At 44.6% G+C, this 13,824-nt stretch overlaps 1 protein-coding gene across 1 annotated transcript in view; it reads right to left on the reverse strand.

Annotated features, from left to right (window-relative positions):
- Positions 1-13,824, reverse strand: part of DAPK3 (death associated protein kinase 3) — a 39,203-nt gene that overhangs the window by 18,734 nt on the left and 6,645 nt on the right. Inside the window, exons 3-4 of the mRNA XM_069767816.1 lie at positions 9,185-9,314; positions 7,785-7,833 (exon numbers count right to left, since the gene is read on the reverse strand). Of these exons, the coding sequence (XP_069623917.1) occupies positions 7,785-7,833; positions 9,185-9,314 (179 nt within the window). The remainder of the gene's footprint in view (positions 1-7,784; positions 7,834-9,184; positions 9,315-13,824) is intronic.

Genomic DNA, 13,824 nt, shown 5'->3' on the forward strand with positions numbered 1-13,824 from the left:
ATTGAGTACAAGCATCCTTTTGAAATAGTACAGCCATGAGTCTTCATGGGAATGATGCAACAAATTTTTCACACCCGTATTTGGGGATCCTCTACCATTCTTCCTTGCAGAGCCTCTCCAGTTCCGTCAGGTTGGATGGTGAACGTTGGTGGACAACCATTTTCAAGACTCTCCAGAGATGCTCAATTGGATTTGGGTCAGGGCTCTGGCTTGGCCAGTCAAGAATGGTCGCAGAGTTGTTCTGAAGCCACTCCTTTGTTATTTTAGCTGTGTGCTTAGTGTCATTGTCTTGTTTGAAGGTGAACCTTCGGCCAAGTCTGGGGTCCAGAGCATTCTGGAAGAGGTTTTCATCCAGGATATCACTGTACTTGGCCGCATTCATGTTTCCTTCAATGACAACCAATTGTCCTGTCCCTGCAGCTGAAAAACACCCCAATAGCATGATGCTGCCACTACGTTTCACTGTTGGGATTGTATTGGGCAGGCAATAAGCAGTGCCTGGTTTTCTCCACACATACCGCTTAGAATTATCACCAAAAAGGTCTATTTTCGTTTCTTCAGACCAGAGAATATTATTTCTCATAGTCTGGGAGTCCTTCATGTGTTTTTTTTTTAGCAAACTATGCGGGCTTTCATATGTCTTGCAGTGATAGTTGACTTCGTGGAACTTTCTCCCTTCTCCCTACTGCATCTCTGGAACTCAGCCACAGTGATCTTGGGGTTCTTCTTTATCTCTGTCACCAAGACACGATTGCTCAGTTTGGCTGGAACTGCCAGGTCTAGGTAGACTTCTGGTGGTACCAAACTTCTTCCATTTAAGGATTATGGAGGCCACTGTGCTCTTAGGAACCATGGGTACTGCAGAAATTCTTTTGTAACCTTGGCCAGATCTGTGCCTTGCAACAATTCTGTCTCTGAGCTCCCCTGGCCAGTTCATTTGACCTCATGATTCTCATTTGGTCTCACATGCACTGTGAGGTCTTATATAGACAGGTGTGTACCTTTCCAAATCAAGTCATATCAGTTTAATTAAACACAGCTGGACTTCAATGAAGGAGCAGAACGATCTCAAGGAGGATCACAAGGAAATGGACAGCATAACACTTAAATATGAGTGTCTGAGCAAAGGGTCTGAATACTTATGACCATGTGTTATTTCATGGTTTTTTTGGAATTAAATTTGCAAAAATTATAGCATTTCTGTTTTTTTCAGTCAAGATGGTGTGCAGAGTGTACATTAATGAGAAAAAAGAACTTTTCTGAATTTACCAAATGGCTGCAATGAAACAAAGAGTGAAAAATTTAAAGGGGTTTGAATACTTTCCGTACCCACTGTATAATGGGAAAAGGGGAGAATGCGTACAGTAGAGCCGGTTCCCCAACTCTGAGATAGGACATCCACCCCTTAAGGGTTGTCTCTTGGATCTATGGAGAAGCACCTTGCCACCTTTGCTTCCGGGTTGCAAACAGATCTATATGCGGAACCCCCCACCTCTGGGTTAGCTGGTGAAACACTTCTGGATTCAGCTCCCATTCGGAGGACCACAGTTATTCCCTGCTGAGAAGGTCTGCTACTCTGTATTTAGAGCCTTTCAAGTTAACTGCCGAGATGGACAGAATGTTTCTTTCTGGCCACCAAAATATTTTTTCAGCTGAAGCCTGTAGGAGTTGGCCTCTCGGACCTCCCTGGTGGTGCAGAAAGGAAACCGCTGTGATGTCGTCTGAAAAAAATTTCACATGACGATCTCTGACCGTGTCTCGGCATTGTTGCAGCCTTTTACGCTCTGTAATTGGATGATCTTTTTTGGTCTTCGGTGGACCATGTACCCTGCAGATACTTTCCCTCCACTTCTGCTCCCCATCCTTTCAGGCTTGGGTTGGTGGTGATACAGATGAAAGGAGAAAGGATCCATGGTACTCCTTCCAAGTTTTTCCTGGATGTCCTAAAAGATAGGGAATTAATTAGGCTTGCCGAAATTCTCATTTTCCTGTCTAGACCAGATGGATGTCTGTTCCAGACTGACAGGATCATTCCTTGTAGCTGTCTTGAGTGGGCCTGACTTCCTGCTTTATGAGGGGCAGGGAAGACATCCTGTGATGGGAATTGAGGAGGACTCCTAAGAACATCTTTTGAGTACCTGGTGAAAAGTCAGATTTTTCCCAGTTGATGCACCATCCCAAGCCCTCTAGTATGTCGATAGTCTGGGCAAGCTGCTGACTGAGGAGGATGGTTGAGTCTGCTATTAGAAGGATGTTGTCCAGGAATGTAACTACAAAAATTGAAAAGCAGCCACCCCCGTCATTACCTTCGTAAAGATACGAGTAGCTGAGAAGGATGAATGGTAGACATGTGAACTGGAAATGGTGCATTGATCCCTGATGTTCCAGTGCAAACCTCAAGAAACTGGCGTTGGTCTGGGTGGATTGGCACGTGGTAGGATGCATCTCTTACATCTAATGTGCACATGGCGGAGCCCTTCCCTATCAACTGAGTGCTTGATCTTTCGGTGTCCAATTTGAATTTTCTCATTGATTTAGGGGGTTTTAGATTTATAATGGTACAATATTTACCCGAAGGCTTTTTATGGAAAAAAGGGAGGAGTAGTGACCCTGACCTATCTCTGAAATGGGTACTGGATCGACTGCCCCTAATTTTAAGAGGTTCCTGACATCCCCTCAGAGTCTTTTTGAAGCGGAGAGGGACTGGGTCTGGTGGTGCAAAACCACTGTGGAGGGAGATGGAAGAAGTCTAGCATGTACCCTTCCCATACGGTCGCAGGATCCACTGATAGTCTGTAATGGTCCGCCAACTTTCCAGAAAAAAATGCAGTCTCCCTCCTAACTTCCTGGCATCAAGATCTCTCCGGAAAGCCTGAAGAAAACTGGGTGGATCCATCTCTGCCCCCCTTGGGGTAACTCCACCTTCCTGTCTTCTGCTTATACTCTTGCCTGTGGGACTGACTGGGTCTACGAAAGAAGTGGTACTTTTGCTTTTTTCCTCCAGAAATCCTTTCTTGTCGTCAGAGGCCCTCTCTAAAAAATGTCATCTAGAACTGGACTGAAGACATGTGTGCCCGAGAATGGGATAGAGCAAAGCTTCGTTTTGGAATGGCTATCTCCTGATCACGTTTTAAACCAGATGGCCTGACGCACCGAGTTAGACAACACATTACTTCTGGCAGCAAACCTCATGGATTCAGGAGAGGCATCTGCTACAAACTGTGTTGCCATTTTTAACATAGGGAGGGACTCGTAACATAACCTCTCCAGGGGTGTTAGATTTCAACTGGGAGGTTAGGTCGTCGATCCAGATACACATGGATCTGACTACGGAGGTGGCGACTATATTAGCCTTAATGACGACTGCTGAAGACTTTCAACTCCTCTTCTGCAGGCAGGAAGAGTGTCCGAAAGGTATTGAGGACTTTTTTGCAACCTTGGCGATAAAGGATGTCTACTTTTGTGATTTCTTCCCAAACCTCGACTTCCTCCAGATCAAAGGGGAGACAGGCTTTAAAGTCTCTGGGAATGACAAGACGCATCTCTGTGTCTTCCCATTCTTCCAGGATCATTGCCTTAATATGTTTGTTGACCGGAACACTATTTCTTTGTGTCCTCAGCCCTCCAAACATCTCATCCTGAGTCATGTGTGGCACTTGAGCCTCCTCTACCTTCATGATAGCTCTTACAGCCCTCAACAAATCATCCGTATTTTCAGATGAGAAAAAAATACTTTTTCCTCTCCTCCGAAAGCATCTAGGGAATACTTTCATCCTCTTCCTCAACGTCCTCCTATGAATAATACGAGTATGGGTATGCCACCTCTGAGGATTCTTCCATTTCCCATCTGGCTCTCTTATGACTGGAGGTACTCTGAAATGGCTTGAAGATTAGCGACGGTGCGCTGGACCTCTTCCCTAATCATGAGCTGAATATCCATTAAGAAGGATGCTCGATCGTCCTTCAGGAACTTTGCAATACACTCCATGCATAACTGCTTTTTAAACGATTCTGCAAGATTTGTATTGCATGTCGGGCATTTGCTCGACCTTTTCCAGGAAGAGGAGCCTGATCCCAAGATCCTTCGGTCGTGGAACGCATGCTGCACTGCCTCAATTGGAAGTGGCCCTCTAAACTGGAAGTGCGCTCCATGCTGGAAAGCACGCGTGTGATCGGATGGAGCCCCCGGACGGAAATGCATTCCATGATTGAACGCACGCTACTGTGTGCGAACCGGAAGTCCGGCAGCCAGCACCAGCGTGGAGCCGAGAACCCTCCGCAGAGGAAAGCGGCGATGTTGGGAGCTCCATCCTGCTCCAGTGAGGTATCAGCACCGGAGCCTCTTGACAGTGGGAAGGGAAGAGATTCAGTCCCTTCCGATGCACTGAGCTTCCAAGTAAGTTCTTTGCATTCCTTCTCTTGCTGTGCTCTGTCTTGCTAGGGACAGGAAAAACACTGAGGGTGAGGTGGAAGGGGGAAGCTTTTAACCTCGTGTGTTTCTTGTGCCTAGAGGATGAGGACTACCTCCTGTCGTGCTGTCATGAGGGACGTCCTGGGGAAAGTTCTATTTTGGTCTCATCTGACCATATGACCTTCTCCCATGCCTCCTCTGGATCATCCAGACGGTCACTCATGAACTTGAAATGGGCCTGGACATACAGTGGGGCAAAAAAGTATTTAGTCAGTCAGCAATAGTGCAAGTTCCACCACTTAAAAAGATGAGAGGCGTCTGTAATTTACATCATAGGTAGACCTCAACTATGGGAGACAAACTGAGAAAAAAAAATCCAGAAAATCACATTGTCTGTTTTTTTAACATTTTATTTGCATATTATGGTGGAAAATAAGTATTTGGTCAGAAACAAAATTTCATCTCAATACTTTGTAATATATCCTTTGTTGGCAATGACAGAGGTCAAACGTTTTCTGTAAGTCTTCACAAGGTTGCCACACACTGTTGTTGGTATGTTGGCCCATTCCTCCATGCAGATCTCCTCTAGAGCAGTGATGTTTTTGGCTTTTCGCTTGGCAACACGGACTTTCAACTCCCTCCAAAGGTTTTCTATAGGGTTGAGATCTGGAGACTGGCTAGGCCACTCCAGGACCTTGAAATGCTTCTTACGAAGCCACTCCTTCGTTGCCCTGGCGGTGTGCTTTGGATCATTGTCATGTTGAAAGACCCAGCCACGTTTCATCTTCAATGCCCTTGCTGATGGAAGGAGGTTTGCACTCAAAATCTCACGATACATGGCCCCATTCATTCTTTCATGTACCCGGATCAGTCGTCCTGGCCCCTTTGCAGAGAAACAGCCCCAAAGCATGATGTTTCCACCACCATGCTTTACAGTAGGTATGGTGTTTGATGGATGCAACTCAGTATTCTTTTTCCTCCAAACACGACAAGTTGTGTTTCTACCAAACAGTTCCAGTTTGGTTTCATCAGACCATAGGACATTCTCCCAAAACTCCTCTGGATCATCCAAATGCTCTCTAGCAAACTTCAGACGGGCCCGGACATGTACTGGCTTAAGCAGTGGGACACGTCTGGCACTGCAGGATCTGAGTCCATGGTGGCGTAGTGTGTTACTTATGGTAGGCCTTGTTACATTGGTCCCAGCTCTCTGCAGTTCATTCACTAGGTCCCCCCGCGTGGTTCTGGGATTTTTGCTCACCGTTCTTGTGATCAATCTGACCCCACGGGGTGGGATTTTGCGTGGAGCCCCAGATCGAGGGAGATTATCAGTGGTCTTGTATGTCTTCCATTTTCTAATTATTGCTCCCACTGTTGATTTCTTCACTCCAAGCTGGTTGGCTATTGCAGATTCAGTCTTCCCAGCCTGGTGCAGGGCTACAATTTTGTTTCTGGTGTCCTTTGACAGCTCTTTGGTCTTCACCATAGTGGAGTTTGGAGTCAGACTGTTTGAGGGTGTGCACAGGTATCTTTTTATACTGATAACAAGTTTAAACAGGTGCCATTACTACAGGTAATGAGTGGAGGAAAGAGGAGACTCTTAAAGAAGAAGTTACAGGTCTGTGAGAGCCAGAAATCTTGATTGTTTGTTTCTGACCAAATACTTATTTTCCACCATAATATGCAAAAAAAATGATAAAAAAACAGACAATGTGATTTTCTGGATTTTTTTTTCTCAGTTTGTCTCCCATAGTTGAGGTCTACCTATGATGTAAATTACAGACGCCTCTCATCTTTTTAAGTGGTAGAACTTGCACTATTGCTGACTGACTAAATACTTTTTTGCCCCACTGTATGTTGGTGTGAGCAGGAGGACCTTGCGTACCCTGCAGGATTTTAATCCATGTTGGCGTAGTGTGTCACCAACGGTAATGTTTGAGAATATGGTCCCAACCTTGTTCAGGTCTACAATTTTCTTCCTGGTGACCTTAAGGTACCGTCACACTCAGCAACTTTGCAACGAGAACGACAACGATCCGTGACGTTGCAGCGTCCTGGATAGCGATCTCGTGTTTGACACGCAGCAGCGATCTGGATCCCGCTGTGACATCGCTGGTCGGATCTAGAAGTCCAGAACTTTATTTTGTCGTTAGGTCGGCGTGTATCGTCATGTTTGACATCAAAAGCAACGATGCCAGCAATGTTTTACATGGAGCTAACAACCTGCGAGAACGATAAGTGAGTCGCCGTTACGTCACTGGATCGCTCCTGCATCATTCTGGAGTTGCTGTGTTTGACGTCTCTACAGCGACCTAAACAGCGACACTGCAGCGATCGGCTCGTTGTCTATATTGCTGCAGCGTCGCTGAGTGTGACGGTACCTTTAGACAGCGCTATTATCTTGGCTATAGTGGAGAGGTTGGAGTGTGATTAAGTGTGTGGACAGATGTCAATTCCAAATAGGTACAATTAACATAGGCAATGAGTACAGAGGGCTTCTTGAAAATAAACTAACAGTTCTGTGAGAGTCAGAATTCTTGTTGGTTGGTAGGTGATCAAATACTGATTTCATGCAATAAAATGCAATTTAACTATGTAAAAATCATGTGATTTTCTGGATTTTTTTTTAGATTCTGTCTCTCACATTTGAAGTGTATCTACAATATAAATTACAGACCTCTCCTTTTTTTGTAAGTGGGAAAACTTGCAAAAAATCTTTATTTTATATGTCCATTTTTCTTTTCGAAAGAAAAAGTGCATCATGCAAAAATGTTTCTCTTTCGAAAAACTGATACATAACAAAACTCAGATGGACTTTGCCCTAGGCAAGCAAAGGTTGAGAAAGGTTAGGCTGGGTGCACACATTCAGGAATTTGCAGCGCTTTGGATGCAGCACATGTCCGATGCGTCCAAAGCGCTGTCGGCTATTGAACGCAGGTGAGTCCGCCTGTGTTCACTGAACCATGTGGAATCAATTTATTGTACGGGTGAAATTTTTTTGACGTACACTCGAGTCTCTGCAAGATAAATAGACATGCTGCGGTCTGAAAAGAAGTGCCGCATGTCCGTCTCCACAGGCGACCCACGGCATCTCTGGACGCATAGTGGACATGGGATTTCTTCAAATCCCATCCACTATGCTGTAACATCTGGACACCGAGTTGGATGCTGCTCAAGTACGCAGCGTCCAATCCGGAACGTTTACTGATTGCGTGCACCTACCCTTACAGTCCAGTCAGACCCTTTTTCACCTTAAAACAGTGACAATGTACGCTAAAGCCCATACACATTGTTGTGGGATGCCATAATAAATTGGCCAACTAAGCTAACAAATACTGAATGCTGATCATACAATGTACAGAAGATGCCTCACCACATATCCGCCTCTAATCCTAGAGGTTCATAGTTGACAATCTCAGGAGCTGTAAAACCAGAATATCAGAAGTTATATACAAAGATATGCACATTAAAAAAATAGTTAGAGCGTTGTTATAGGGAACTTGAGTGCCTCATATCCTCCAAAACACCACCAGTATTTATATATTCATGTATAAACACCTTGCCCAACAAGCACTTTCTACTGTATAACTGACGTGAGTGTCAAAAAACTAATTTTAAGTTCCATTTTCAACATGCAAATAACTTTCAGATTATTCTATGGGGCATTTATTTCCCAGACTAGTCATCATTCCACTCCCCGGCTCCACAGGCACATGCATGTCCGGGCATGAAGCAGCCAGAAGTCCATGGGGGAGTCAATTATCAATTGTCGACTCACAAAAAGACCTCTCTGTCAGAAAGGTTTTTCTTAAAAGCCCCATAATCTACCAATTGGGGCTATGCTTGCAGATGTGTGTTTTGGCGAGTCTCATTCACTTTGCCAGAACAAAGATAGGCATAGCTGCTAAGAAATTTCAGATCTTATCAGTCTCACAAATATTAAGGTACCATCACATTAAGCGATGCTGCAGCGATATAGACAACGATGCCGATCGCTGCAGCGTCGCTGTTTAGTCGTTGTGTGGTCGCTGGAGAGCTGTCACACAGACAGCTCTGCAGCGACCAATGATGCCGAAGTCCCCGAGTAACCAGGGTAAACATCGGGTTACTAAGCGCAGGGCCGCACTTAGTAACTCGATGTTTAAACTAGTTACCATTGTAAATGTAAAAAAAACACTACATACTTACATTCCGGTGTCTGTCGCATCCCCCGGCGTCAGCTTCCCTGCACTGTGTAAGCGCCGGCCGTAAAGCAGAGCGGTGACGTCACCGCTGTGCTCTGCTTTACGGCCGGCGTTGACACAGTGCAGGGAAGCTGACGCCGGGGGACGCGACAGACACCGGAATGTAAGTATGTAGCGTTTTTTTTTTTTTTTACATTTACAATGGTAACCAGGGTAAATATCGGGTTACTAAGCGCGGCACTGCGCTTAGTAACCCGATGTTTACCCTGGTTACAAGTGAACACATTGCTGGATCGGCGTCACACACGCCGATTCAGCGATGTCAGCGGGTGATCTCGTGACAAAATAAAGTTCTGGCCTTCTAGCTCCGACCAGCGATGTCACAGCAGGATCCTGATCGCTGCTGCGTGTCAAACACAACAATATCGCTATCCAGGACGATGCAACGTCACGGATCGCTATCGTTATCGTTCTAAAGTTGCTCAGTGTGAAGGTACCTTTAGATTAATTCTAACAATGCATGCAAAACTTAGGACGTTCTGGACCACACAAATTTGAAACCTATAGTTGACTGGCTTTCCCAACTTACCGACAAATTCAGGTGTTCCAAATATATTCTTAAACTCATTTCCTGCTTGTATTTTGTGGGCAATTCCAAAATCTATAAGTTTTATACGAGGGTTTGGGCTACTTTGATCCAGCAACATGATATTTTCTGGCTACAGAATAAAGAGAGATGGAAATATTAACCAAATAAAATTCCTCTAATTCTTAATGCTCAAAAGACTTGGGAACATCCAAATAGCATACTAAGCTTAAACTTTGGGGCTGATACTCATAAGAGTTAATAAAAATCGGTCCGATATGGTTCCTCTGAAAGTCGGGTGTGTGTCATGTGAATACAAAGCGATTTTTTTTTCAACTAGCATCTGTATGATATGTATATGTAATCCGTAAGCAATGCCATTTTAACATTAGCTTTTACATAGATTAATTCTCTGTCATTTAAAGATACGGTAGTTTTCTGGCAAAATAATCTTCATTACATAGATAGGTAGATAGGAATAAATGTGAGCGAGATATATAATCATTGCTTTGCATGTGCAGCTTACATGTATTCAAGTCATAAATAAAGAAAAAACAAATGGGGTGGGGGTCCCCAAAAAATTTAATAACCAGCTGAGGGCAGATATTTATAGCCTGGTAAGGGAGCAATAAACATGGAGCTTCCCGGGATATTAATATCTGCTCACAGTTGTATACTTGGCCTTTATTGGTTATTAAAATTCCAACAAAAATTACCGTATATACTCGAGTATAAGCCGACCCGAGTATAAGCCGACCCCCCTAATTTTGCCACAAAAAACTGGGAAAACTTATTGACTCGAGTATAAGCCTAGGGTAGGAAATGCAGCAGCTACTGGTAAATTTCAAAAATAAAAATAGATGCTCCATACCGTTCATTATTGCCCCATAGATGCTCCATATACAACTGTGCTATATACAATGCTCTGCACCGTTCATTATGACCCCATAGATGCTCCACATAAAGCTGTGCCATATGGAATGCTCTATACCATTCATTATGGCCCCATAGATGCTCCACATAAAGCTGTGCCATATATGCTCTGCACCATTCATTATGGCCCCATAGATGCTCCATAGAAAGCTATGCCCCATATAGAATGCTCTGCACCGTTCATTATGGCCCCATAGATGCTCCATAGAAAGCTGTGCCATATAGAATGCTCTGCACCATTCATTATGACCCCATAGATGCTCCATAGAAAGCTATGCCCCATATAGAATGCTCTGCACCGTTCATTATGGCCCCATAGATGCCCCATAGAAAGCTGTGCCATATAGAATGCTCTGCACCGTTCATTATGGCCCCATAGATGCTCCATATAAAGCTGTGCCATATAGAATGCTCTGCACCGTTCATTATGACCCCATAGATGCTCCATAGAAAGCTATGCCCCATATATATTGCTCTGCACCGTTGATTATGGCCCCATAGATGCTCCTCATAAAGCTGTGCCCCATATATATTGCTCTGCACCGTCGATTAAGGCCCCATAGATGCTCCTTATCAAGCTGTGCCATATAGAATGCTGCTGCAATAAAAAAAAAAAAAAATCACATACTCACCTCTTTTTGCTCAGGACCCCCGGCACTTTCAATAATTACCTGCTCCTCTGCGGCTCCGTCTCCAGCACTGACGCTCAGCAGAGGGCGAGCACTGACTACGTCACCGCGCCCTCTAACCTGAGCGTCACAGCCAGGAGACGCTACAGACGGAGCCGCACCGGAGCGAGGAGCAGGTAAATATAGCGCTGCGCTCCCCGTATACTTACCTGCTCCTGGCGCGGTCCCTGCAGTCCCTGGCTTTCCCGGCGCTGCAGATTCTTCCTGTAATTGAGCGGTCACAGTTACCGATCATTTACTGCAATGAATATGCGGCTCCTCCTCTATGGGAGGTGGAGCCGCCTATTCATTTCTGTAATGAGCGGTGCCATGTGACCACTCAGTACAGGAAGAATCTGCAGCGCCGGGGAAGCCAGGGACTGCAGGGACAGCGCTGGGAGCAGGTAAGTATAATTACACAGCCCCCGCTCCCCTTGCCCTGCTGACCTCCCGGTATATGACTCGAGTAGAAGCCGAGAGGGGCTGAAAATCTCGGCTTATACTCGAGTATATACGGTACTTTTTTTTTTTTAGGGACCACATCACATTTGAAGTTACTTTGAGGGGTCCGTATAATACTTTGGGCATTTTCTAACACCTTTCCAAAAACTGCACCCCTCAAGGTGCTCAAAACCATATTCCAAAAGTTTATTAATCCTTCAGGTACTTCACAAGACTTACAATGCCTACAAGTAGTATTCAACCCCCTGCAGATTTAGCAGGTTTAATAAGATGCAAATAAGTTAGAGCAGGATTTATTAACAGATGCATAAATCTTACAAACCAAAAAGTTTTGTTGCTCAGTTAAATTTTTATAAATTTTAAACATGAAAGAGTGGGTCAATTATTATTCAACCCCTAGGTTTAATATTTTGTGGAATAACCTTTGTTTGCAATTACAGCTAATAATCGTCTTTTATAAGACCTGATCAGGCCGGCACAGGTCTCTGGAGTTATCTTGGCCCACTCCTCCATGCAGATCTTCTCCAAGTTATCTAGGTCCTTTGGGTGTCTCTTGTGGACTTTAATCTTGAGCTCCTTCCACAAGTTTTCAATTGGGTTAAGGTCAGGAGACTGTCTAGGCCACTGCAACACCTTGATTTTTTGCCTCTTGAACCAGGCCTTGGTTTTCTTGGCTGTGTGCTTTGGGTCGTTGTCTTGTTGGAAGATGAAATGACGACCCATCTTAAGATCCTTGATGGAGGAGCGGAGGTTCTTGGCCAAAATCTCCAGGTAGGCCGTGCTATCCATCTTCCCATGGATGCGGACCAGATGGCCAGGCCCCCTGGCTGAGAAACAGCCCCACAGCATGATGCTGCCACCACCATGCTTGACTGTAGGGATGGTATTCTTGGGGTCGTATGCAGTGCCATCCAGTCTCCAAACGTCACGTGTGTGGTTGGCACCAAAGATCTCGATCTTGGTCTCATCAGACCAGAGAACCTTGAACCAGTCAGTCTCAGAGTCCTCCAAGTGATCATGAGCAAACTGTAGACGAGCCTTGACATGACGCTTTGAAAGTAAAGGTACCTTACGGGCTCGTCTGGAACGGAGACCATTGCGGTGGAGTACGTTACTTATGGTATTGACTGAAACCAATGTCCCCACTGCCATGAGATCTTCCCGGAGCTCCTTCCTTGTTGTCCTTGGGTTAGCCTTGACTCTTCGGACAAGCCTGGCCTCGGCACGGGAGGAAACTTTCAAAGGCTGTCCAGGCCGTGGAAGGCTAACAGTAGTTTCATAAGCCTTCCACTTCCGGATGATGCTCCCAACAGTGGAGACAGGTAGGCCCAACTCCTTGGAAAGGGTTTTGTACCCCTTGCCAGCCTTGTGACCCTCCACGATCTTGTCTCTGATGGCCTTGGAATGCTCCTTTGTCTTTCCCATGTTGACCATGTATGAGTGCTGTTCACAAGTTTGGGGAGGGTCTTAAATAGTCAGAAAAGGCTGGAAAAAGAGATAATTAATCCAAACATGTGAAGCTCATTGTTCTTTGTGCCTGAACTACTTCTTAATACTTTAGGGGAACCAAACAGAATTCTGGTGGGTTGAGGGGTTGAATAATAAATGACCCTCTGAAAAGACTTTTCACAATTTAAAAAAAAAAAAAAAAAAAAAAAAAAAACAACATTCTTTTTTGCTGCAGTGCATTTCACACTTCCAGGCTGATCTACAGTCCAAATGTCACAATGCCAAGTTAATTCCAAATGTGTAAACCTGCTAAATCTGCAGGGGGTTGAATACTACTTGTAGGCACTGTATACGAATGTGGAAGGAAAAAAACGAACATTCAACTTTTCTTTTTCAAAAATTTTTTTACTTTGAGTCCAATTTTTTTAAAATTTTCATAAGAGTAACCGAAGTAATGGGATCATAAAATTTGTTCTGCTATTTTTCATGAGCACGCCGATACCCCATATGGAGGTGGGGAGACTGTTTGGGCACATGGCAGGGCTTGGAAAGGAAAGGAGCGCCATTTTACTTTTTGAATGTAAAATTTGCCGGAATAATCAGAGGATGCCATGCCCCGTTTGGAGAGTCCCTGATGTGTCTAAATAGTGGAAACTCCCCATAAGTGACACCATTATGGAAAATAGACCCCTGAAGGAATGTATCTAGATGTATGGCGAGCACAAGTGCTTCACAAAACTTTATAACAAACCCCTGAAAAAAAAAAAGACATTTTTTCCAACAAAAATGTTACTTTGGCCCCATTTTTTTTTTCACAAGGGTAACAGGACAAAATGGACCTCAAAAATTGTCGTGCAATTTCTCCTGAGTACACAGCTACCCCATATGCACAGTGCAAAGGTCAGAATGGAAGGGTATGCACACACGTATTCTTTAGGTCTGCGGATTTTTCCGCAGCAGATTTGTGAAAACAGCAGGTAAAATGCAGTGCATTTTACCAGCGGATTTCTTGCAGAATTTCCGCGGATTTACAGCGTTTTTTGTGCGGATTCCACTGCGGTTTTACACCTGTGGTTTTCTATTATGGAGCAGGTGTAAAACCGCTGCGTTTCCGCGCGTTTTTTTCCGCAG

This window comes from Ranitomeya imitator, chromosome 1, assembly GCF_032444005.1.
Source record: "Ranitomeya imitator isolate aRanImi1 chromosome 1, aRanImi1.pri, whole genome shotgun sequence".
Taxonomy (NCBI): Eukaryota; Metazoa; Chordata; class Amphibia; order Anura; family Dendrobatidae; genus Ranitomeya; species Ranitomeya imitator.